General features: G+C 46.7%; 3 protein-coding genes across 10 annotated transcripts in view; 2 read left to right on the top strand and 1 right to left on the bottom strand.

Annotated features, from left to right (window-relative positions):
- The first annotated feature begins 1,968 nt into the window (after window positions 1–1,968).
- Cirop (ciliated left-right organizer metallopeptidase) lies at window positions 1,969–11,859 on the top strand. The gene is made up of 14 exons (XM_090344175.1): window positions 1,969–2,266; window positions 3,624–3,717; window positions 3,803–3,854; window positions 5,320–5,463; window positions 7,541–7,666; window positions 7,856–7,946; window positions 8,278–8,417; window positions 8,495–8,666; window positions 8,851–8,920; window positions 9,011–9,107; window positions 9,340–9,612; window positions 10,343–10,569; window positions 10,923–11,102; window positions 11,667–11,859. Exons 1-14 carry the CDS (start codon window positions 1,969–1,971, stop codon window positions 11,857–11,859), a joined length of 2,157 nt encoding a protein of 718 aa, XP_090200301.1.
- Window positions 11,860–12,579: 720 nt separating this feature from the next.
- C14H14orf119 (chromosome 14 C14orf119 homolog) lies at window positions 12,580–17,086 on the bottom strand. 2 transcript variants are annotated; one of them, XM_090345248.1, is made up of 2 exons: window positions 16,616–17,086; window positions 12,580–14,048 (listed from the first exon to the last, which is right to left on the bottom strand). In XM_090345248.1, exon 2 carries the CDS (start codon window positions 14,045–14,047, stop codon window positions 13,619–13,621), a length of 429 nt encoding a protein of 142 aa, XP_090201374.1. In that variant the 5' UTR covers window position 14,048; window positions 16,616–17,086; the 3' UTR covers window positions 12,580–13,618. The 2 variants fall into 2 exon arrangements, with proteins under 2 accessions (XP_090201374.1, XP_090201373.1); XM_090345247.1 differs by lacking the exon at window positions 16,616–17,086 and adding an exon at window positions 16,256–16,457.
- Acin1 (apoptotic chromatin condensation inducer 1) overlaps window positions 17,074–21,235 on the top strand; it is a 50,163-nt gene continuing 46,001 nt past the window's right edge. For 5 of the 7 annotated variants that reach the window (XM_090345242.1, XM_090345241.1, XM_090345239.1 and 2 more), the window contains exons 1-2: window positions 17,074–17,268; window positions 18,653–18,718. In XM_090345242.1, coding sequence (XP_090201368.1) covers window positions 17,089–17,268; window positions 18,653–18,718 — 246 coding nt within the window. In that variant the 5' untranslated portion in view covers window positions 17,074–17,088. Of the gene's footprint in view, window positions 17,269–17,579; window positions 17,761–18,652; window positions 18,719–21,235 lie in introns of those variants that run through there. The other 2 variants (XM_090345244.1, XM_090345243.1) reach the window with 2 other exon arrangements.

The raw sequence follows: 21,235 nt of genomic DNA, 5'->3' as shown, positions 1-21,235 counted from the left end.
CCCCATTTTACACACAGGAAAACTAAGGCAGTTGGTCCAAATGACATGAACAGGAGGTAGAAAAGTAGCTTTGGCACCAGAGTTTGGATGCATCCCTCTTACCAGTAGTTTCACACCGTTCTGACGCATGAAAGTATGGAACTTAGCCTCCCTGAGAATTCATCAGCATTTTAAAATCTCCAGTCCTTGTCACTAAGTAGCTGTGTTCCCTTAAGACATGTCCTCTTTCATTGAAGAAATAAATGCCACACTTCTATAATCCCAATACTCAAGAGGCCAAGACAGGAAGAGTGTGATTTAGAGGTTGTTCAGAGTTATATGAGGAAATCCTAGCTGTATCTACCCCCCTCCCAAACAAGTTCAATAATGAGGTTAGGATTATGCCTTACCCACTCCTTGAAGACCAGGCCCAATAGGCTGTGGGAAAGACCCACAGGAAGCAGGTGTACTTCAAGGAGGCAGGACTCTAAGCCAACACTTACGAGTTAAGAGGAGTGTTGTCAGGAGCTGGGGGGGGGGGGTTGCACATGGGAACCTCCTTTGAGATGGTCCCCACCTCTGGTAGATGTGGAATTTGGACAGGAGACGTTAAGAAAGGATCCCCAGGGAGGGAAGAAGGGGGGGGTGGTCCAAGCTGGGGAAACAGGACGTGAAAGCACAGTGTGAGCTAAAAAAACAAAAAGCACTCTACCAGTTCCTAAGAACATCTTTGAACAGCTAGGATTGTCCATATTGTAGTGTTTATTTTCTTTCCCTTACAATCCTGTAAGTGGGCTCTGTGAAGCCTTCCAGACCCAAGGCCTCAGAGAGGACTTGTTAGTAAGTAACAAGTACTGGTTATTTATCTTCTGGCAGCACACACAGAAGAGGAGACGCCTGAAACCTTGGCATGTAGTTTGAGGACAGACCGTTCTGACCTAGGGCCAGTAAAGTGCAGAAGCCTGTCTCCTCACCTCTAAGGAGGCAGTTAGGCATCATGCATGAATCAAAACACCCCTTGCCAGGGTTCTGCTAGCTCCCATCTGTAACCCTAGCTACTCAACCCGCTCAGATCTCAATGTGAGGATTGTGGTTCGAAGCCACCTGAGGCTGAAAGTCTGTGAGACGTCTAATCACCAATGAACCAGTAAAAAGCTGGAATTGGAAAAAGGGTAGCCCTCAGGACCTAAGTTCAAGTCCTAGTACTGGTATCAAAATAACAAAACAACAACACCTCCTCTCTCTCCCCCCCATATTGACACCAATTTCTTTTTAGCTTTAAATTCACCATCCTCCTGCCTTAGCATCTCCCCTAATGCTGACATTATAGACATATGCTACCAGCCCTAGCTAGCCACCTTTTTGTTTGGTGCCAGTCTTAGGGCTTGAACTCAGGACCCGGAAGCTATCCCTGAACTTTTTTTTGCTCAAGGCTATCATTCTACCACTTAAGCTACAGCCCCACTTATGGCTTTTTGGTGGTGAAATGGAGATAATGCCCAGACTGGCTTTGAACCTCAATTCTGATCCTCCTAGCTCAGCCTCCTAGATAGCTAAGATTACAGGTGTGAGCCACTGGCACCTAATTTTCTGTTGTTATTGTTTGAAAATTCTGTGGAGTTGCCAAGGTATTCCAAAAGGTAAGAGAATTCGCATGTAGGCTAGAAGAGGATTAAGAGAGGGTCTTATGGAAGAAGCAGGATCCTGGGAGAGGCTGAGGCCCCAGGACCACCTGCTCCTCCCCAGGGCTCTACCTGTAGCTTCTCTTCCCTCCCCCACAGAAGAGGATGGCTGTGGCCAGCGTGCTTTATATACCATCTCCTGGCAGGAACTGTAGATTTAGTCACCAACCTTCAAATCTTGAGAAAACAAGCAAGAGTGGTGGTTGGGATGTGAACAGAGAGGAAGGAGGAAAGACTGAAGAAAGTGAACCAGGGAAAAGGAGGATTGAAGAGGGTCCAGGGCAGGCTGTGGAGATACTTGCAGAAGATGCTGCTGCTGCTCTTTCTCAGGGTAGCCCTGAGCAGATGTGTACATGATGAGACTCAGAAGTCTGTGAGCCTTCTCAGGCCCCCTCCCTCCCTACTGCCCACAGATCTCCGATCCTCTTCCCTCTCTGTCCCTAGATCCCATGATCCCCAACCCCTCAGAATCCAGATCTACTGTATGAGAGACCACATATCAGATGGAGTTTGGGCTCCTGAGAAGGATGGGATGAAAAGAGGGGAGGCCCGAGCCCTGGCTGCAGTGAGAGAAGCCACTCAGCGAATCCAGGGCATCCTAGCAGGTGAGTGAGGGGACAGGAGGCATCAGGAGGGCTGAGGGAGGCAGGGGTCTGAGGGAAAAGAGCAGCACAAAAGGGAATATAGGCTGGGCACCCATAGTTCAAGCCTGTGATCCAAGCTACTGAGGAGGCTGAGAGCTGAGGATCACAGTTTGAAGTCAGCAGGGGCAGGAAAGCCTGTGAGACTCCTATTTCCAATTAGTTAGTGAAAAATTAAAATGGAGGGCCAATGGGCCGGGAGTTTGGCCTAGTGGTTAAAGTGCTTGCCTAGCATGCATGAAGACCCGGGTTCAATTCCTCGGTACCACATACATAGAAAAAAGCCAGAAAAGGTGCAGTGGGCTCAAGTGGTAGAGCGCTAGCCTTGAGAAAGCCCAAGGACTGGGCTCAGGCCCTGAGTTTAAGCCCAGGACTGGCAAAAATAAAAAAAATCAAAGTGGAGCTATGGCTCCAGAGCTAGAGTGCTAGCCTGGAGCATAAAAGCTCAGGGACGGTGCCTAGGCCTTGAGTTCAATTCTCAGGACCAGCAAAAGAAAGGAGCTGAATGTACAGGTATTGAAATTATCTTCTTCTTCTTTTTTTTTTTTTGCCAGTCATGGGGACAGAACTCAGAGCCTGAGCACTGTCCTTGGGTTTCTTAAGGCTAGAACTCTACCACTTTAGCCACAGCCGGCTTTTTGCTATGTATGTGGTACCAAGGAATCAAATCTGGGTTTTCATGCATGCTAGGCAAGCACTCTACCACTAGGCCAGACTCCCAGCCAAATTTATTTTCCTTTTAAAATCCTGTCTTGGGGAGTTTGGCCTGGTGGTAGAGTGCTTGCCTAAGCTGAGCACGGTGGCTCAAATCTGAGATCCTAGCTACTCAAGAGGCTGAGATCTGAGGATCTCAGTTCAAAGCCTGGGCACCAAAGGACCTGAGACTCTTATCTCCAATCAATCTCTAGAAAACAGAAGTGGTTCTTGGCTCATAGGTAGGGCAGTAACCTTGAGCTGAAGAGCGCAGGGACAGCACCCAGGCCAGGCTTCAAGCCCCATGACCCACACACACAAAAAAAGAGTGCTTGCTTAGCATGCATCAAAACCCAGGTTCGATTCCTTAGTACCACATACATAGAAAAAGCCAGGAGTGGTGCTGTGGCTCAAGTTGCAGAGCACTGGACCTTGAGAAAGCCCAAGAACAATGCTCAGGCCCTGAATTCAAGCCCCGGGACTGGCAAAAAAAAAAAAAAAATCTTTATTTTTTTTAAAAATTATCTTTAAGTAGTTTTATAAAGGGAATTCAATCCAACAAGTCCATTTATAAGTACAGTGCATCTTGATCATCTTTGTCTCAAAAGTGTCCTGTTATTTTGTGAAGTTCTTCCAGTGCAAGGACCCTTGCTTTTGAGTCGAGACCCCGCACAGTACTGCCACGCTGTCTGGGGAGATCCAGAGACTCCAAATTACCACAGGTGAGTTTGTGTCCTTGAGAATGGATACTTTGGGATAACAGGAAATGGTTGAGCTGAATTGTTCACAGATACTCATTGCTGGCAGGTGCAGTCTCTTGAATCCAGGATACAAAGGAGAGACTTGCCTCGGGGCAAAGGTGAGAACAGCTTTCCAGTCTTAGAATATGAAGATGTCTACCTAGTTAGAGCTCCCCCACACCTTTAGTGTAAGAATTTTCAGGACTGGAAATGTGGCTGAGTAGTAGAGTGCTAGCCTAGCATGTATGAAGTCCTGGATTTGATTCCTTAAGACCACATAAACAGAAAATTCTGGGAGTAGGGCTGTGACTCAAGTGGTAGAGAATTTTCAGCATTAGAATTACTCTATGTAGCCGGGCACAGTGGCTCATGTCTGTAATCCCAACTACTCAGGAGACTAAGATCTGAGCACAAAAGAACCTGAGACTCTTATCACCAATTAACTACTCGAGGGGTAGGGTGGCTCAAGGGGTAGGGTGGTAGCCTTGAGCTGAAGAGCTCAGAGACAGAGCCCAGGCCCAGAATTCAAGCCCTATGCTCCCTCCCCCCCCAAAAAAAGAATTACTCTATGTACCTCCCAAGTAATATGGATTTTTTAGTCTTGAGAGGTATTTTTCCTCATTTTATTTTTTATTATCGAGATAATGTATTGAGGAGCTACAGTTACATTAGCCAGATAGTAGGTACTTTGTTTCTCACACATTGATACCCCTTCTTATGTTTTTGTCCCCATTCCCTTGTGTTTTTTTTGTTCTTTGTGTTTTGGGGTTTTTTGTTGTTGTTGTTTGTTTTTGCCAGTTCGAGAGTCTTTATTAAAAGGCCAGTGACTGCATGGCAAACTCATGTCTCAGAAAACACACTCAATACAGTCAGGAAACAGGCCAGAGATGACAGAAACAACAGACACAGTTCAATAAGTCAATTCAACTCCAATGGAGGGCTGGATTATGACACCACGGTGATGAGGAAAACAGCCAGGAGATTGGACACAAAACCAGAACATGGAGACAGGTGGTAATGGCATCCTAGAGCCTAAGCTGGCTCAGATTTAAATAGACTCAGGCCAGGGAGCAGAGTCACAGGTACTGCACTGACAGGCCTAGTAACCCACCAGCCAAGTTAGTCTTGGGGTTTGTGTTTGTGTTTTGTTTTGCGCTAGAACTGGGGCTTTAACTCAAGGCTGAGTCGCTATCCCTTAGCTTGTCGTTCAAGGCTGGCTCTCTACTACTTGAGCCACAGCTCCAGTTCTGGTTTTCTGCTCTTTAATTAGAAACAAGAGTTTCACAGACTTTCCTGCCCAGACTGTCTTGGAACCTCAATCTTCAGAGCCAAGCTTCCTGTGTAGCTAGGATTACAGACTTGAGCCACCAGTACCCAGCTTCCTCAGTCTTTCTCTATCCGTACTCTCCAAAATATATTACAGCAGAAGCATGGATAACTGAAGGCAGACTCTGCTCTCTAATTAGCTGCCTGGATGTCATTAAGACAGAACACAAGTGCTCACTCTTTTCTCCTCGTTACACCCAGTTTTCCACCGTCCCTATCCATCCACTAAGCTAGCTGCTACATTCCACTCCCTGCCAGATACCTGATACCCATCTCCGAGGCTATGCCTTGTGGCCAGAGCAAGGTCCCCCGCAATTAATCGAGCCAGACGGGCCTGGGGTCCCAAACGCTGATTTTCTCCTGTATACGTGGGTTGGTCACACTTCCAAATGCCATCAAGAGGTGAGGTTGCAACCATATCTGCTTTCTCTGTACTCTTAATGGTGTGTGTGTGTGTGTGTGTATGCCCAATTGGTCTACTACTAGGATTGAACTAAGGGCCTTAGCTGTTGCTTAGATTTCTATTTTCTTTCTTCACTCTCTTTTTTTGTCAGTCAGGATGGGGCACTGTGAGTTTTGTTTTGTTTTTTGTTTTTTGCCAGTCCTGGGCTTGAGCCTGAGCACTGTCCTTGGACTTTCTCAAGGCTAGAGCTCTACCACTTGAGCCTCAGCACCACTTCCGGCTTTTTTCTATATGTGGTACTGAGGAATTGAACCCGGGTCTTCATGCATGCTAGGCAAGCACTTTAACCACTAGGCCAAACTCCCGGCCCCTTGTTTTGTTTTTTTTGTCAGTCATGGAGCTTGAACTCTGGGCTTGGGCGCTGTCCCTGAGCTCTTCAGCTTAAGGCTACCATCCTACCCCTTGAGCCACACGCCACTTCCAGTTTACCGGTGGTTCATTGGAGATAAGAGACTCATAGACTTTAGTGCCCGGGCTGACTAGAGTTCTACTACTTCCAGTTTTCTGGTGGTTCATTGGAGATAAGATTCTCATGGACTTTCTTGCTTGAGCTGACTTCGATCCTCCTCCAACCTCAGGTCTAAGCCTCCTGAGTAGCTAGGATTAGAGACCTGAGCCACCAGTGCCAGTTTGCTAAGATTTTTCTGTTCAAGGTTGATGCTCTTCTACTTTTGGCTTTTTGTTGGCTGGTCAGACAAATACAAGAGTTTCTCAGATTTGTCTGTCCTGGCTAGTGTTGAACCTCCCCTTGAGTTGCTAATGTTATAGTTATGATCTGGCATTCGGATCCCTTAATCTCAAATATTGGGAGGAGATTTGAGATTATTGAGGAGAAGACAGATTTTGTTAAATTGTCCTTCTTGGGGGGTAGCTTAGGGCATGTGGATAAGTCTAAACTGAATGAAGGTAGAATTAGAGGTGTGGCTCATTCCATAGCAGCCCTGAGCACAAAGCCAAAGTCCTAAGTTTAAACCCAGTAGTGGCATTAAAAAAAAAAGGGGTGGGGGAATGTGGCCTAGTAGTAAAGTGCTTGCCTAGTATGCGTGAAATTCTGGATTCAATCCCTTGGTACTGCACACATAGAAAAAGTCAGAAGTGGTGCTGTGGCTCAAGTGGCTGAGTATTAGACCAGCCTTTAGAAACATCAAGGACAGGGGCCAGGAGTTTGGCCTAGTGGTAGAGGGCTTGCCTAGCATGCACGAAGACCCGGGTTCGATTCCTCGGTACCACATACATAGAAAAAAGCTGGAAGTGGTGCTGAGGCTCAAGTGGTAGAGCTCTAGCCTTGAGAAAGTCCAAGGACAGTGCTCAGGCCCTGAGCCCAAGCCCAAGGCTGGCCAAAAAAAAAAAAAAAAAGCAAGGACAGTGCCCAGGCACTGAGTCCAAGCCCCAGGACTGTCCAAAAAACAGGTACTGCTCAGGATGCTGAGATATGAAAATCAAGAATTTGAAGTCAGCCTGGGCAAATAAATCCAAGAGATGCTTCAGTTAACTAGCAAAAAGTCAGAGGTGGAGGTGTGGCCCAAATGGAAGAGCACCAATCTTGAGCAGAAAAAGTTAAGCAAGCCGGTGCCGTAGCTCACACCTGTAATCCTATGCCCTCAGGAGGCTGAGATCTGAGGATCAAGGTTCAAAGCCAGCTGGGGCACAAAAGGACCTGAGACTCATCTCTAGAAAATGGGAAGTGGGGCTTGGCTCAAGGGTAGGGAGGTAGCCTTGAGCTGAAGCGCTCAGGGACAACACCCAGGCCAAATCCAAGCCCCATTACCCACAAAAAAAAAAAAAAGAAAAAGAAAAAGAAAAAGTTAAGCAAGAGTTTGCAGCCCGGAGTCCAAGTTCCAGTTCCAGCACAAAGAAAAACCAACAAACTGAAAGGGGCTGGGTGGGAGCTGCCAAGCCATCACTTGTTTCCACCCCCATAGAGTTCTGCATTGTACCTGGGCCCTCTGTTTTCAGGAATATCCCTTCTATTTAGGTTACCTCTTTCTACCTCACCTGTTCCTTGCCCATCTGCAGCCTTCTGTTATAGCCTATGCTGCCTGCTGTCAACTGGATTCAGAAGACAGGCCCCTGGCTGGTACTATTGTCTACTGTGCCCAACATCTCACCAGCCCCAGCCTCAGCCACAGTGACATCGTCATGGTGACTGCTGCATAATGAATTGGGAGAAGCAGACAGGTGGTGGTCCTGGGTGGGTGGGGGAGGGGCATTCAGCTTCCCATGAAGTAGAAGAAATGAAGATGGACCAAGCTCTAGATGATTGGGCAAAAGGACTGCAGAGTCTTATCACATCCAGCCCCACCCCCTCACGTGGCACTCATCTGTCCTTAGGTCACACTACATGAATTGTTCCATGCTCTGGGTTTCTCTGGACAGCTATTCAAGAAATGGCGGGACTGCCCTTCAGGAATCAGCGGTAAAAGCGAGGATGGAGGGGAAGGATTTCCCACCATGTTAAATGGAAGAAATTTACTACTTCCTCCCCTCATTTGTTCCAATTCCACTTTCTACATTTTCCTCTCCTTAACAATTGCCTTCCTGGTCGGGAGTTTGGCCTAGTGGTAGATGCTTGCCTAGCATGCACAAAGACCCGGGTTTGATTCCTCAGTACCACATATGTAGAAAAGCCAGAAGTGGTGCTGTGGCTCAAGTGGTAGAGTGCTACCCTTGAGGAAAGCTCAGGCCCTGAGTTCAAGCCCAGGACTGGCAAAAAAAAAAAAAATCCCTTCCTCCCTTTCTGTTGTCAATTAAAGAGAATTGTTCTACAAGGCAACAAGTGACAAGACGAGATCAGTGGGGACAGCTGATTCTTATCACCCCAGCTGTTGGCCACAGCCTGGCCAAACACTTGGGAGTAACAGGAGTTTCTCTGGGCGTTCCCTTGGAAGAAGAGGTGAGAATGCTAACACATTGGGGTGACAGAAGCAAGAAGGTGTTGGCAAATAAGCAGCTCTTTGCTCTTTCCCGCAGGGTTCTTTGTCTTCACACTGGGAGGCCAGGCTCTTTCAGGGCTCTATTATGGCTGCTACTTTTGATAGTGCTCAACGTACTCAACTTGACCTAATCACACTTTCTGCCTTCCAAGATTCAGGCTGGTATCAGGTCAACTACAGTGCTGCAGAGAAGCTGTTGTGGGGCCATGGTGAGAAACCAGGGCAATCTCAAGAGCAGCATGCGTGATCCAAGATAGGTCGTGAATGGTATGGGTTAGAAAGGATTATCTGGTACTAAGGTGGAGTTCAAGCTATAAAAGTAGCTAGATGTTGAGGGATAATATCTTGGCCTTCATTTGTTGAGGGATCTTCCTTTTCTTCTCTCCCAAGCAGGATCTGGCCTAGAATTTGGCCTGGTGACTACATGTGGGACTGACTCCTCAGATTTCTTCTGTACTGGCAGGTGTGTGTGTGTGCGTGTGTGCCTGGAGTAACTGGGGGGCTGTACAGCTGTGAGTTATCTTAGTGTCACTCTTCCATCCCTTCTATCTAGCGGGCTTGGCTGCCACTACCTGCATTTGGACAAGGGAATCTGTTCCTCAGACCCCATGCTGGAAGGCTGCTACATGTACAAACCCCTAGTCAATAGGGTGAGTAGACTAGGGAACAGGGAATAAAACAGTGTGCTCTTACATGGCCTGCTTGCTTACCTGCTTTGCCTGTGGTGTGAGCCATACCTCCAACAGGGCTGTTGGACTGTGATCCTCTAGTTTTCATTCTCTTGAGTAGCTAGGATTACGGGTATGAGCTCCAGGGCTGGGCTGGGAAATCACTTCTAAAGCATCAAGATAACACCATTCTGCCTTCTACCCTGCACTGCAGAGTGAATGCTGGAAGAAAGAAAATGGTCCTGCGGCTGGGGCTGGGAATCCACATGGGGAGATCTACCATCCCCAGAGTCGTTGCTTCCTTGCCAACCTCACTTCACAACTGTTCCCTGGGGACGAAACCAGCCATCCCTCTCAAGTCCCACATCTCAAGGAAGCAGAGCTCACTGGCCGATGCTACTTACATCAATGTGCACAGAAAGGAGAGTACAAGGTGCAAGTGGAGGGCTCGTCTTGGGTCCCATGCCTTCCAGGAAAGGCTATTCAGGTGGGGTTCAAGATGAACAGTTGGGATATACTAGTAAAAAGAAGGTGGGGGCTTGGAGCATAGCCTAGTGGGAGAGTGCTTGCTTTGCATGCATGAAGCCCTGGGTTCCAGTCCTTGGTACCACACATACAGAAAATGCTGGATGTGGTGCTGTGGCTCAAGTGGCAGAGCGCTAGCCTTGAGTGAAAATGTCCAAGGACAATGCCCGAACCTTGAGTTCAAACACCATGACTGACAAAAAGAAAAAAAAAAAGAAGAAAAAGTTGGAAAGTACACTGGGTGCCAGTGATTCATGCCTCCAATCCTAGCTATTCAGGAGACTGAGATCTCAGCATATAGTTCAAAGCAAGCCCAAGCAGCGAAGTCCATGAGACTCTTATCTCTAATTATCTACCAGAAAGCCAGAAAAGTAGAGATGTGGTTGTTTTTTGTTTTTTTTCAGGGGAGAGCACCCAGGCCCTGAATTCTAGCCCAACTATTGGCACACACACACACATACAAGAAATTGGAAAAGACCTTTTTTTTTTCTTCAGTACAAGGCATCAAACCAAGACATTGCACCTGCTAGGCAACCATTCTATCACTGAACTACAGCCTTAGCCCCAGTGTAACCCATTGTACTGTTCTTCTTTAATACCTCAAATACTCTGAAGTATGCATTTTCCTTAGAAGAAAGGTCTGAGCAGGTAACAGAGGCTGTGGCTATACCCTGCAACATGTTTGATTGCAGATGCCTGGGTACTATGGTCTTCTCTACTGTCCACAAGGTCGGCTGTGTCAGAATGATGAAAACATCAGTGAAGTTACTTCATCTGTGAGTCTTGCAACCCAAGACCTGCTATTCCAGCTGTCTTTAGGATTGGCTGGGCCTCCAGGCCACTCACTGGGGAAGGAGCAGCGAGAAGAGCTAGCTGAAACAGTACTCCAGGCTCTAGTGAACAGAAGTGGCACTGGCAGGTAAAGAGATAGGTCAAGCTGATTTTTTTTTTTTTTTTTTGGTCAGTCATGGGGCTTGAACTGTGGGCCTAGGCACTGTCCCTGAGCTTTTCTACTCAAGGCTAGAGGGTTTCCACTTTGAGCCTCAGTGTCAGTTTCATTTTCTGTTGGTTAATTGGAGATAAGATTCTCACTGACTTCCATGCTGGCTTTGAACCATGATCCTCAATCTCAGCCTTCAGAGTACCCTAGGCATGAAGCTGAAGTCCGTGATTTCATAAGCCCTCTGCCGACTTGCTGTTCACTCCACTCTTAACGCCTATACCAGTTTCATTAAAGAAGTATTATCCTTAAGACATCCAATGTCTACTTAGGTGCTATTTCCACAACCCATCAGTCACCAGGGGTTTGATCTTCACTGTGCATATGTGGAAGTCCCCTGGCTGTCAAGGCCCTTCTATTGCTGTGCTGTACAACACCCTGACCCTGACTCTCCAGAAGAAGCCTCTTGAAGTATATCATGGAGACGCCAGCTTTACCACACAACACAGCAAGTAAAAGAATATTCCAAGTATTTCTTTAATACCTGGAATCAAAATGTTTAAAACTGCATCTGCTAAGCACACGTTCGTATTGATTGTCCTATGCAGGGAAACAAAGATCCCTCTACTATCACACTTTCTCCACACATACAAATGGATTTCCCCATTCCTGGTATTAATGGATCCCAGTCTTTTGTGGGGAAGTCAAACAAGGATTTGAACTCACAGTCCTGATTTGCTTGTTCACTTCGTTGGCACTCTATAACTTGAGCTCTTACCTCCAGACCTGCTTTTTGTTGGTTATTTTGGAGATGGAATCTCAGACTTCTGTACCTAAACTGGGTTCAAACCACAATCCTCTAGTTCTCAACCACGGGAGGAACTAGGATTACAGGCATGAGCCACCAGCACCAGATAGGACTTAATCTTGGACTTATTCCTACTTTCCAGTTCTATATTCCCTGATTTCCTGTTAAATCTAATGCTTGATTTCATGAATAACTCATGAAAATGTAAAGCCTTTCACCTCCTAAGCCTGCATTGATCCAGGCTAAATAGTACTTTCTCTATTTCTAGGTTGCTGATTTCCTTGGATCGTAACCTGCCTATGAATCACCTATTTCTGGCCATGGGACTCTGTCTATCATTGGTAATTTTGGTGGGGATACTGGGAATTGTGGTCTATCAGAAACGAGCTGCCCTTCAAGTAGGACCATTTACCCCTTGTCATCACCAAACACACATGGAACGAGGAACCCAACTGGAATAAAAGCACTGCTGTGCTAAATGTACTCATTACCTTATGTATGAAACTGTAACTCCTCTGTACATCACCTTCACAATAAAAAAAAAAAATGCAGTGTTACCCAGAACATGAGGGTTGAGAATACATACACACATACGTACATACTTTTTATTTCTCGGTCATGGGGCTTGAACTCACAGCCCAGGAACTGCCCCTGAGCTTTCACTCAAGGCTAACACTCTATCACTTTGAGCTATAGCACCACTTCATTTTCTGGTGGTTACTTTCCTGCCCAGGCAAGCTTAGAACTGTGATCCTCAGATCTCAGCCCCTCCTGATTAGCAAGGATTATAGGTTTGAGCCATCAGTGGTGCCTAACTGGCAGATGAGAATGATTTTTTTTTTGGTCGTAGGGCTCGAACTCTGAGCCTGGGCACTGTTCCTGAGCTCTTCAGCTCAAGGCTACTACCCTACCCATTGAGCCACAGCACCACTTCCTGTTTTCTAGTGGTTAATTGGAGATAAGGACTTTAGTGCCCGGGCTGGCTTTGAACCGAGATCCTCAGATCTCAACCTCCTGAGTAGCTAGGATTATGGGTGTGAGCCACTGCCCAGCTTGAGAATGACTTAAGAGATAACTAGATGCAAAATATATTAGGTACACTAAAGTTCTTTCTTCAGATTGCCTCTTTTTCATGTTATCAACTTCATAATAGCTTTGCAATTTAAAAAAAAAAGGCAGTCTTATGGTTATAAAGATCCATTCTTTATTTTGTTATTAAAAAAATACACTGCCCAACTTATAAAGTATCACTTTACACTGTTTTAGGACAGGAACAGAATTGGAACATCTGCTACCAAGTCCCAAGGTATTACATACACTTTAGGTCATTGCTATTCAATATTTTCACTGCTATTGGGAGTCAAACAGCATAGAGGATAAAGTATCTCCTTTTCCTAATTTTTCTTTTTAAATCATTTTGTTATTGGAAATATGATGTACAGAAGGTTTACAACTACCTAAGTCAGGTAAAGAGTACATTTATTTTTGGGCAATGTTGCTTCTTCCTGCTCTCTCTCTGCTGTCCCCTCCGATCCCCACTGATTTTCTTTTTTGCCAGTCCTGGGCTTGAGCTTAGGGCCTGAGCACTGTCCTTGGGCTTTCTTAAGGCTGGAGCTCTACCACTTGAGTCACAGCACCATTTACCGCTTTTTCTATGTATGCGGTACCGAGGAATTGAGCCCAGGTCTTTGTGCATGCTAGGCAAGCATTCTACCACTAGGCCACACTCCACACTCTCCTCCCACTCCTCTGAATTTCTAGTTTTTCAAATCATCACTAGGAACTCCATTGTGGTAGTGTCTGATAAGAGTATAAACCCAGACATCTAAATGCAGCTAAACTAGAAAAATACCTTATATTTTTCTTCTTTCCTGTTTCAGAAGGAGGATTTTACTTTATACCCATTATGGACCACAGACTGGTAATAGCAAGTAGGTACTTTTTGGTTATAGCTGCAAAAGCCATTGAATTCTTGAGGTTTTACATCTCTTGGAAAGCAAAGTAGGATACTAATATCTCAATTTGCTTAGACAAATACCATTTCTACCAAGTCCAGTTGATACACTGCTAATATTGAAATAAGTATGCCTGTGCTTATCAAGTTCAGTCCGCTCACTGGATACTACCCCCAAATCTTCAAGTGACACATCTGAACAGTTTTCACTGAAGAGTCATAGCCTTGGCTCCATTAGCTATGGTATCTTCTTTTGATCTGAGTTATCAGTCCTTTCCAGCTGTAGCAGCTACTGCTTGGTAAAACTTTGCCACAAAGTCTGGTTCACTAACTTCCAGTTGTCGGACAAATTCATTGCGCTCCTGCTCAGCCCAACCTCGAAACCACTGATCCCAAAGACGTAATTGACACTCAAAGATACAAGGTGGTCGGTTTGTCCCAGATACACTAAGCTGCTCCAGGCTGTCCAGTAGAGGCTGTAATTTTCCTGGCACTGCTTTAGCTACCATGTCCTGGAGAAAACGTTCCCGCTGGGGACCAGACCAAGTGGCAAACCAGTGAAGAATGCACTTCATCTCCTGGGACGTGATATAAGACATTGGAGGTGGGGAGGAGTTGGTAATGCTGTCGGGTACTGAGGGTAATGCAGAAGGCAAGGATTGTGGCAGCGAAGAGGAAGATGATTCCAGTGGCATCCTGAAACATGAAAGTATTGTTAAATATTTTCCAAACAGTGACCAAAACCTGTTTTCCTAGCAACAGTGAATCTTATAGCACTAAGTTTGCATCTATAGAGAAAATAGTTTGATTCAGTTCATAAGAAAACAACAGGATCCTATTACTATTATTGTTGGTTGTACTAGGGTTTCAGCTCAAGGTCTCATATTCTTTTAGCTTGATTACCACTCATGACTAGGATTCTATCACTTGAGCCATACCTCCAGTTCAAAATTTTTTTTTTTGGCTTAGGGCTGGTGCTCTACCACTTCTCTCACACCGTTTTGCTTCACTGATTATCTTGGATGTGGAGTCCTGGGAATTTTTCTACTTGGGCTGGCTTTGACCACCAGCACCTGACTTACTATTTTTGGTAGTATTGGGATTTGAGTCTACCTGAGCTTACTAGAAAGATACTTTATCACTTCAATCAGTTACACCCCCCCCTTTTTTTTCCTAGTCCTGGGCTTGAACTCAGGGGTCTCTGAGCTTTTGTTCAAGGATAGTACTCTTATCACTTGAGCCACAGCACCACTTCCTGCAATTTTTTCTTTTTGCCAGTCCTGGGCTTGAGCTCAGGGCCTGAGCACTGTCCTTGGACTTTCTCAAGGCTAGAGCTCTACCACTTGAGCCTCAGCACCACTTCTGGCTTTTTCTTCTATGTTTGTGGTACCTAGGAATCGAATCCGGGTCTTGGTGCATGCTAGGCAAGCACTCTAGCACTAGGCCAAACTCCCGGCTCCTATTTCTCTTGTTGGTCATGGGGCTTGAACTCTGGGTCTAAGCACTGTCCCAAAGCTCTTCAGCTCAAGGATAGCACTCTAGCACTGGAGCCACAGGGTCACTTCTGGCTTTCTGGTAGTTAATTGGAGATAAGTCTCAGACTTTGCCTGGGCTGGCTTTGAACCTCAATCTCGAGATCAGTCTCCTGAGTAGTTAGCCTGAGTCATCAGCACCCAGCTTCCAGTAGTCTTTTGTGGGGGGGGGGGGCAGGTGTCATGGGGCTTTGAACTTGGCCTGGGCGCTGAGCTCTTCAGCTCAAGGCTACCATTCTACCCTTGAGCAAAGCCCCACTTCCCGTTTTCTAGAGGTTAATTGGAGATAAGAGTCTCAGGTTCTTTTGTGCCTGGGCTGGCTTTGAACCTTGATTCTCAGATCTCAGCTTCCTGAGTAGCTAGTATTACTGGTGTGAGCTATCACGCCCAGCTTCCACTAGTCTTATATGCAACTTAAAAAGTCAATGAGTCCGGGAGTTTGGCCTAGTGGTAGAGAGCTTACCTAGCATGCACCAAGACCTGGGTTTGATTACTCTGTACTGCATACATAGGAAAATGCCAGAAGTGGTGCTGTGGCTCAAATGGTAGAGTTCTAGCCTTGAGAAAACCCAAGGACAGGGCCCAGGCCCTGAGCTCAAGGCACAGGACTGGCAAAAAAAAAAAAAAAAAAATGCAGTCTTTTAAATCAGGCACATGCAACTAGTCAGGGCCTAAATGATCATTCCTCCAAAGCTGCTGAGAGAAAAAAATAACTAAGATTTAAAAAATTCTCTGCAACTGTGTATATATAGCCTCTGCAATATGTCAGTAATTTCATATAACTTGCTTAATATTTTTGGAATACACCAGAAAACATTAAGGAATAGGATTAAGTAACAAAAAAAGTAACAAATAAAGCAGGGAGCTGGTGGCTCGTGCCTGTATTCCTAGCTACTCAGGAATCTGAGATCTGAGGATCCATTTGAAGTCTGCCTGGGCAGTAAAGTCTGAGACTCTCATCTCCAACCAACCACCAGAAAACTGGAAATGGAGCTCTGGGTCAAAGTAGTAGAGTGCTAAGCCTCGAGCAGAACAGCACAGGGACAGTGTCCAGACCCCGAGTTCAAAATAAAACAAAATAAAGACAGATTTTCAGAGGCTTTGAAAATAATCCAGCTTGTTCATTGTTGGCTTCGGCGGGGTCTACTGTGTGTGCTTTATCTCAATACCTATTGGTGCCCTGTTACTGACTTTTGTATCACGAATGCAAGTGCAAAGTCAGCCAAATTTGCCTTGAGTTTTCAGTTCCGATTCTAACAGAGGAACGTATACCGTTTGCCTAAGACCTCCGTTACTGTTTGTGCTTTTGGTTTTTCAAACTGGAAGATTAGTAGGGACAATAAGGGAGCTGCTAAACAACAGTTCAGATACCAGAATGGCTCACGGTGGTAGCCATATTCAGAGCGATGCTACAGAAAGCAGCTCCTCCGGAAGGAACTTTACTCTCTCATCCGCGGGAATGGGAAACTTTTCCATATGGCCTCCACCGAACTCAAGTTCAGGGTCATCGATCGGTTTCATTTTTTTTTTTTTTCTGAATGCGAACACACGACGCTGACTCCTGCCCATTTTGGAAGCCAAGGGCCTCTTACTTCCATGCCCCCGGAACGCAATGTATTCCTTAGATGGGATGGCGAAGGTTCAGGAGACGAGCCGCCGCAGCGGTTCCGGTCCCAGAAGCCGGTGGCCTTCAGCAGGCCTGGCCCAGGGAGGCACTTCCTCCCCTCTTACCTCCCCTTTCCTCTCAGAGGGCACCCCGGGATCACCACAAAAGTCCTCCAGTTCCAACTACAGCTGCGCTGCGTCCATGTTTCCTCAAAACCCGGGCCGGGGCCGGCGGGCTGCCCACGCACTTCCGGCCTGGACGGGGCCCCGATCGCCTGCCCCGATCGCCCAGGCGGCCCCGCGCCCGCTCCGGAGATGGCCGAGCGCCTCCGAGCAGGGCGAGGCCGGAGGCGACCCTTCCGAACGCCTTCGCGAGTCGGCCTCGGCCGGGACGAAGCCCGCCGAGCCCGGGAGCCAGGAGAGGGCGGGGGCGGCGCGGACCGGCCGCGCGGACGCCGATTGGTGCCGACGTGGAGGCGGGGACGCCCGAACGGCCTCGGGGGAAGCGGGGCGCTCCGAGTGGTAATCGAGGGGTAGACTATGGCGGAGGGCGGGGTCGGCGCCGTACGTTCGCGGGGCGTTGACGGAAGTTCCCGAAGATGCCCGAAGCCGTCGGGACGGACCCGAGTACCTCACGCAAGATGGCGGAGCTGGAGGAGGTGACTCTGGACGGGAAGCCTCTCCAGGCGCTGCGGGTGACCGACCTGAAGGCCGCGCTGGAGCAGCGAGGCCTAGCCAAGAGCGGACAGAAGAGCGCCCTGGTCAAGCGGCTCAAAGGGGTGAGGAGGCGGCGTGACCGGGGGTGTCGGAGGGGAGCGGACCCGGTAGAGACGAGTCTCCGCCGCGGCGCAGGCGCAGTGTCCGGGCTTGGCGCGAGCTCTCTCAGGCCGCCAGCGCGAGCCTGCGGTCCCGCGCGCTCGGTAGTTGGTTGCGGCTCGCGCAGGAACGGAGATCGCACCGGTTCCCGCCCTAACGGCAGCGGCGCGAGCCCAAAATGGGAGGGTGCGCGCTACTCTCCCGGAGCGTCTTAAGCTCCTTCCTCCTTCCCCCACCCCCTCCTTGTTTGTGTCGGTGGTGTCGGCGCATGCGCTGCAGAGGGAGTTAAAGCCCACTACAACCCCAGGCGTTGCTGGCCCGAGGGGGACGAGTTAGTTGGGCTAGGCTGGAGTTGGGGGTACGGTTGGACCGAGGCGTGGGGACGCAGTTGATATCCGTACCGGCAGGAATAGAGTCGGGGTGGGGTTAAAATGTCTGTGCGGTTAGATTAGGAGGTGAGACGAGGCGAAGTCTGGGTTGAAGGGGCCTGGGGAGGGGGTGTGTGATTTGTGGGGAAGCCGCCTGGGGGAGAGGTGGATGAGAAAGAGGAGGCGGGTTGGTGGGTGGTGTCGGCGGTCTCGAATCGGTCCGAGTTCACCAGACAGGCTGCGCTGTGCAGGTTTGGCGCGGATGGAGGGGAGATGCGAAGGTCTCGGTTTTCTCGGGGCTTGGCCGGGATCTGTGGCCGGCAGCTGAGCTCGGGCCCAGCTGGTTCTGGAGTTGAGTTGGCAGACCGTTGCTGGTGGAGACGCTGACAGTTTTGTGGGGTCGTGGGCAGAGTAGGTCGGGTCCACGGGTTACGGGGTCGGTGGCCATTGCCTTGTAAGACATTTTTATAAATTTGGTAAACCTAGCTGTCCCTCTGCTAAAGAACGACACCCCTGAATTTCATTCGAGGAGTCTAGACCTGGGTCACTAACCAAGAATTCAGCCAGGCCCAAACTGGCAGCACGGTGGTAGTTTCATATATTTGAGGCTTGTTTGAGTCTTTTGAAGTGATTGGGCCTCCTGGACAGATTTAAAGAGGGTTCCGGTCAAAATTGCAAAAGAGAATAGAGGTTGTCGTACAGATTCTGTCACTGTCTTGGACTTTGTGAAATAAGACAGGTCACTGGTTCTCTGTGTGCCTGTGTTTTACATTTGTACATTTAGGAGCAGTAACCATGGTTACCTTTAAGGGTCTTGTGAAGATGAATGAGAACAGTATTAGTTAAGGGATTTGGGGACTCTGTAAAATGGTTAAGTGTGTATTTAAGTCATCCAATTTAATTGAAGAGGTGGGGAGAAGTGGAGATTTGGTTTCTTCTTTTTCTCCTGGTTCCTGACTTTTGCCCTTTTGTATACCAGGCTCTAATGCTAGAAAATTTACAGAAACATTCGACACCCCATGCTGCATTCCAGCCAAATTCCCAGGTAAGAAAGAAGTGGGCTGTTTAGGGATACAAATACACGGAATGACTTGGTGTTAATATATTTGATGTTTAATTCCTTGCCCACATTTTTCAAAGTGCCTTTGATGAGTAATTTTCTCATGCTAGGATAGTCTAATCAAGTGCAGTTTTACACAAACGTTTGTGTGTGTTGGGCCTGGGGCTTGAACTCAGCCTGTCTGGCACTATCCTGTGCTACCACTTGAGCCACAGCTCCACTTCCAGTTTTTTGGTGTTTAACTGGAGATAAGAGTCTCCTGAACTTTCATGCTCAGAACTTTGATTCTTAGAGCTCAGCATTCTGAGTAGCTAGTATTATAGCCCTGAACCCACTGGCACCCAGACTGTTAGTGAATTTCTGAATGTTGAAACTAAGTATAACAAAAGGTGTGGCTCTGATTAAGTATAGTACAGGGATCTAATGTCTTTTACTTGCCATTGGTTTGGGAAAAGTGGTTGATACCTTTGAATATCGATATGAGTAGGATATGAATAGGTTAGTGTAGAAAAATACCCTTTGGTCATGTGTAGCTGGCTCACACCTGTAATTCTTAACTACTCAGGAAGCTGAAATCTGAAAGTAACAGGTTCAAACCCACCTTGAGCAGAAAAGTTCATGAGACTTATCTACAGTTAACCACCAGAAATGGAACTGAGGCTTAAATGGTAGAGCATGAGCTTGAGTGAAATAATTAAGAGATAGTACCCAGGCCCTGAGTTCAAGCCTCAGTGCTGGAGGGAAAAAGAAAAGGAAACCTCTTTTATTGGCATAGATTTTCAAAGATACTCAGTCCTTTATAAATGGCCTACTATTTCTGGAATTGATTGCTTACCCATATGGAATTACTCTTAACAATTACTAATAATTCTTAGGACAAGAAACTTAGCAGTTTCTAGCTTTTTGCCGGTTAATTGGAGACTATCTCCTGAATTTGTCATTATGTTCTGGCTTCACACTGTAATGATCAGGTCTCAGCTTCTTAAGCTAGGCTTACTGGTATGAACCACCTGGCCTAGCCCAAAATTCATAGCTTTATAACTGCTTTACTGAGCTTTTGTGACACTGCTTTAAAAAGTTTCCTAGTAAAGGTACTTTCTTCAGAAGACGGAACAATTCATACTCCATGCTTAAGCCAGATTAGGTCTGCTTTTATGTGCTTTATATACTGAATTTCAGGATAGGATTTCTTTTGAAGAAATTATTCTACAATTAACAATAAAAATTCTTGGGCTGGGAGTTTAGCCTAATGGTAGAGTGTTTGCCTAGCATGCACGAAGACCTGGACTTGATTCCTTGGTACCACATACATAGAAAAAGCTAGAAGTGGTGGTGCTGTGGCTCAAAGTGGTAGAGCTCTAGCCTTGAGAAAGCCCAAGGACAGGGCTTAGGCCCTGAGTTCAAGCCCCAGGACTGGCACAAAAAAAGAAAGAAAGAAGGAAAGAAAAAATTTTAGACTTCGTATGGTAAGGTTCCTTTCTGCCTTTAAAAATACCTTCATTATAATGTGAAACACATAAAGGAAAAATCCCAGTCTCTGTTAGCACAGTTTTGTGCAGCTGAAGTCCCAGGGTACTGTGGAAAACAAGAAAGCTTTCCTACTCCCTTGTTACCACATCATTAAGTGACAGGTATCCTAATCTAGTCATTACCTAGAACCTAAGGAAGAAGCAGGCTGGGCATCCATGGTTCAAGCCTGTAATCCTAGCTGCTCAGGAGGATATCAGAATCATGATTCCAAGCCACCCGGGCAGAAAAGTCTGTGAGACTCTTATCTCCTATAAACTACTTAGAAAAAGCTGGAAGTAGTGGTGCTATGGCTAGAGTAGTAGAGTGCTAGCCTTGGGACAGTACCCAGGCCCCTATGTTCAGGTCCCAGGATGGGAGTTGGTGGGGAGGGGGGGGAGAAAATGACAAAACAAAAAACCCAAAAGTAACTGTATAAAATAGTATAAAATAGTCATTACAATTATATTCCTTTTTTTTTTCTTTTTTTTTTTTTTTGCCAGTCCTAAGCCTTGAACTCAGGACTTAGGTACTGTCCTTAAGCTTTCTCAAGGCTAGAGCTCTACCACTTGAGCCACAGCACCATTTCTGGCTTTTTTCTCTGTATGTGGTACCAAGGAATCGAACCTGGGTCTTCATGCATGCTAGGCAAGCACTCTACCACTAGGCCAAACTTCTAGCCCCTAAAGAAAAAAATTTTTTTTCTAATTAAAGAAAATGTTTATAACATACTTGTTCTCTAATACAATGCACCTTATATTTATAGGTGTCTGTTGAATAAAAAGAATTAGTACTTTTTTTTTCCCCCTCTCAGTTTTGCTGCTAAGAGGAAATTTTAGGTTATTAGTATTCTAGATTGTCTAAAACTTTAGGTAAAAAGGCATAATTTAGATTGGAGATGTAGCTCACTGCTAAGCATACATGCTTAATATGCATGAGACTCTGGATTTGATATCCATCTAGACACCCCCAAAAAAGACATAGTTCCAAGTTTTG

The sequence above is a fragment of the Megascapheus bottae genome, chromosome 14 (genome assembly GCF_031878675.1).
Source record: "Megascapheus bottae isolate mThoBot1 chromosome 14, mThoBot2.hap1, whole genome shotgun sequence".
Taxonomy (NCBI): domain Eukaryota; kingdom Metazoa; phylum Chordata; class Mammalia; order Rodentia; family Geomyidae; genus Megascapheus; species Megascapheus bottae.
Note: the sequence above shows the minus strand (reverse complement) of the source record. Positions and strands in the feature narration are given on the sequence as shown.

Coding starts and splice junctions, on each gene's coding strand:
- Cirop (XM_090344175.1), top strand. CDS start 1,969: ATGCTGCTGCTGCTCTTTCTCAGGGTAGCCCTGAGCAGATGTGTACAT. Junction 7,947..8,277: donor TTCAGGAATCAGCGGTAAAA/GCGAGGATGGAG, acceptor TGTCAATTAAAG/AGAATTGTTCTACAAGGCAA. Junction 9,613..10,342: donor TTCCAGGAAAGGCTATTCAG/GTGGGGTTCAAG, acceptor GTTTGATTGCAG/ATGCCTGGGTACTATGGTCT.
- C14H14orf119 (XM_090345248.1), bottom strand. CDS start 14,047: ATGCCACTGGAATCATCTTCCTCTTCGCTGCCACAATCCTTGCCTTCT.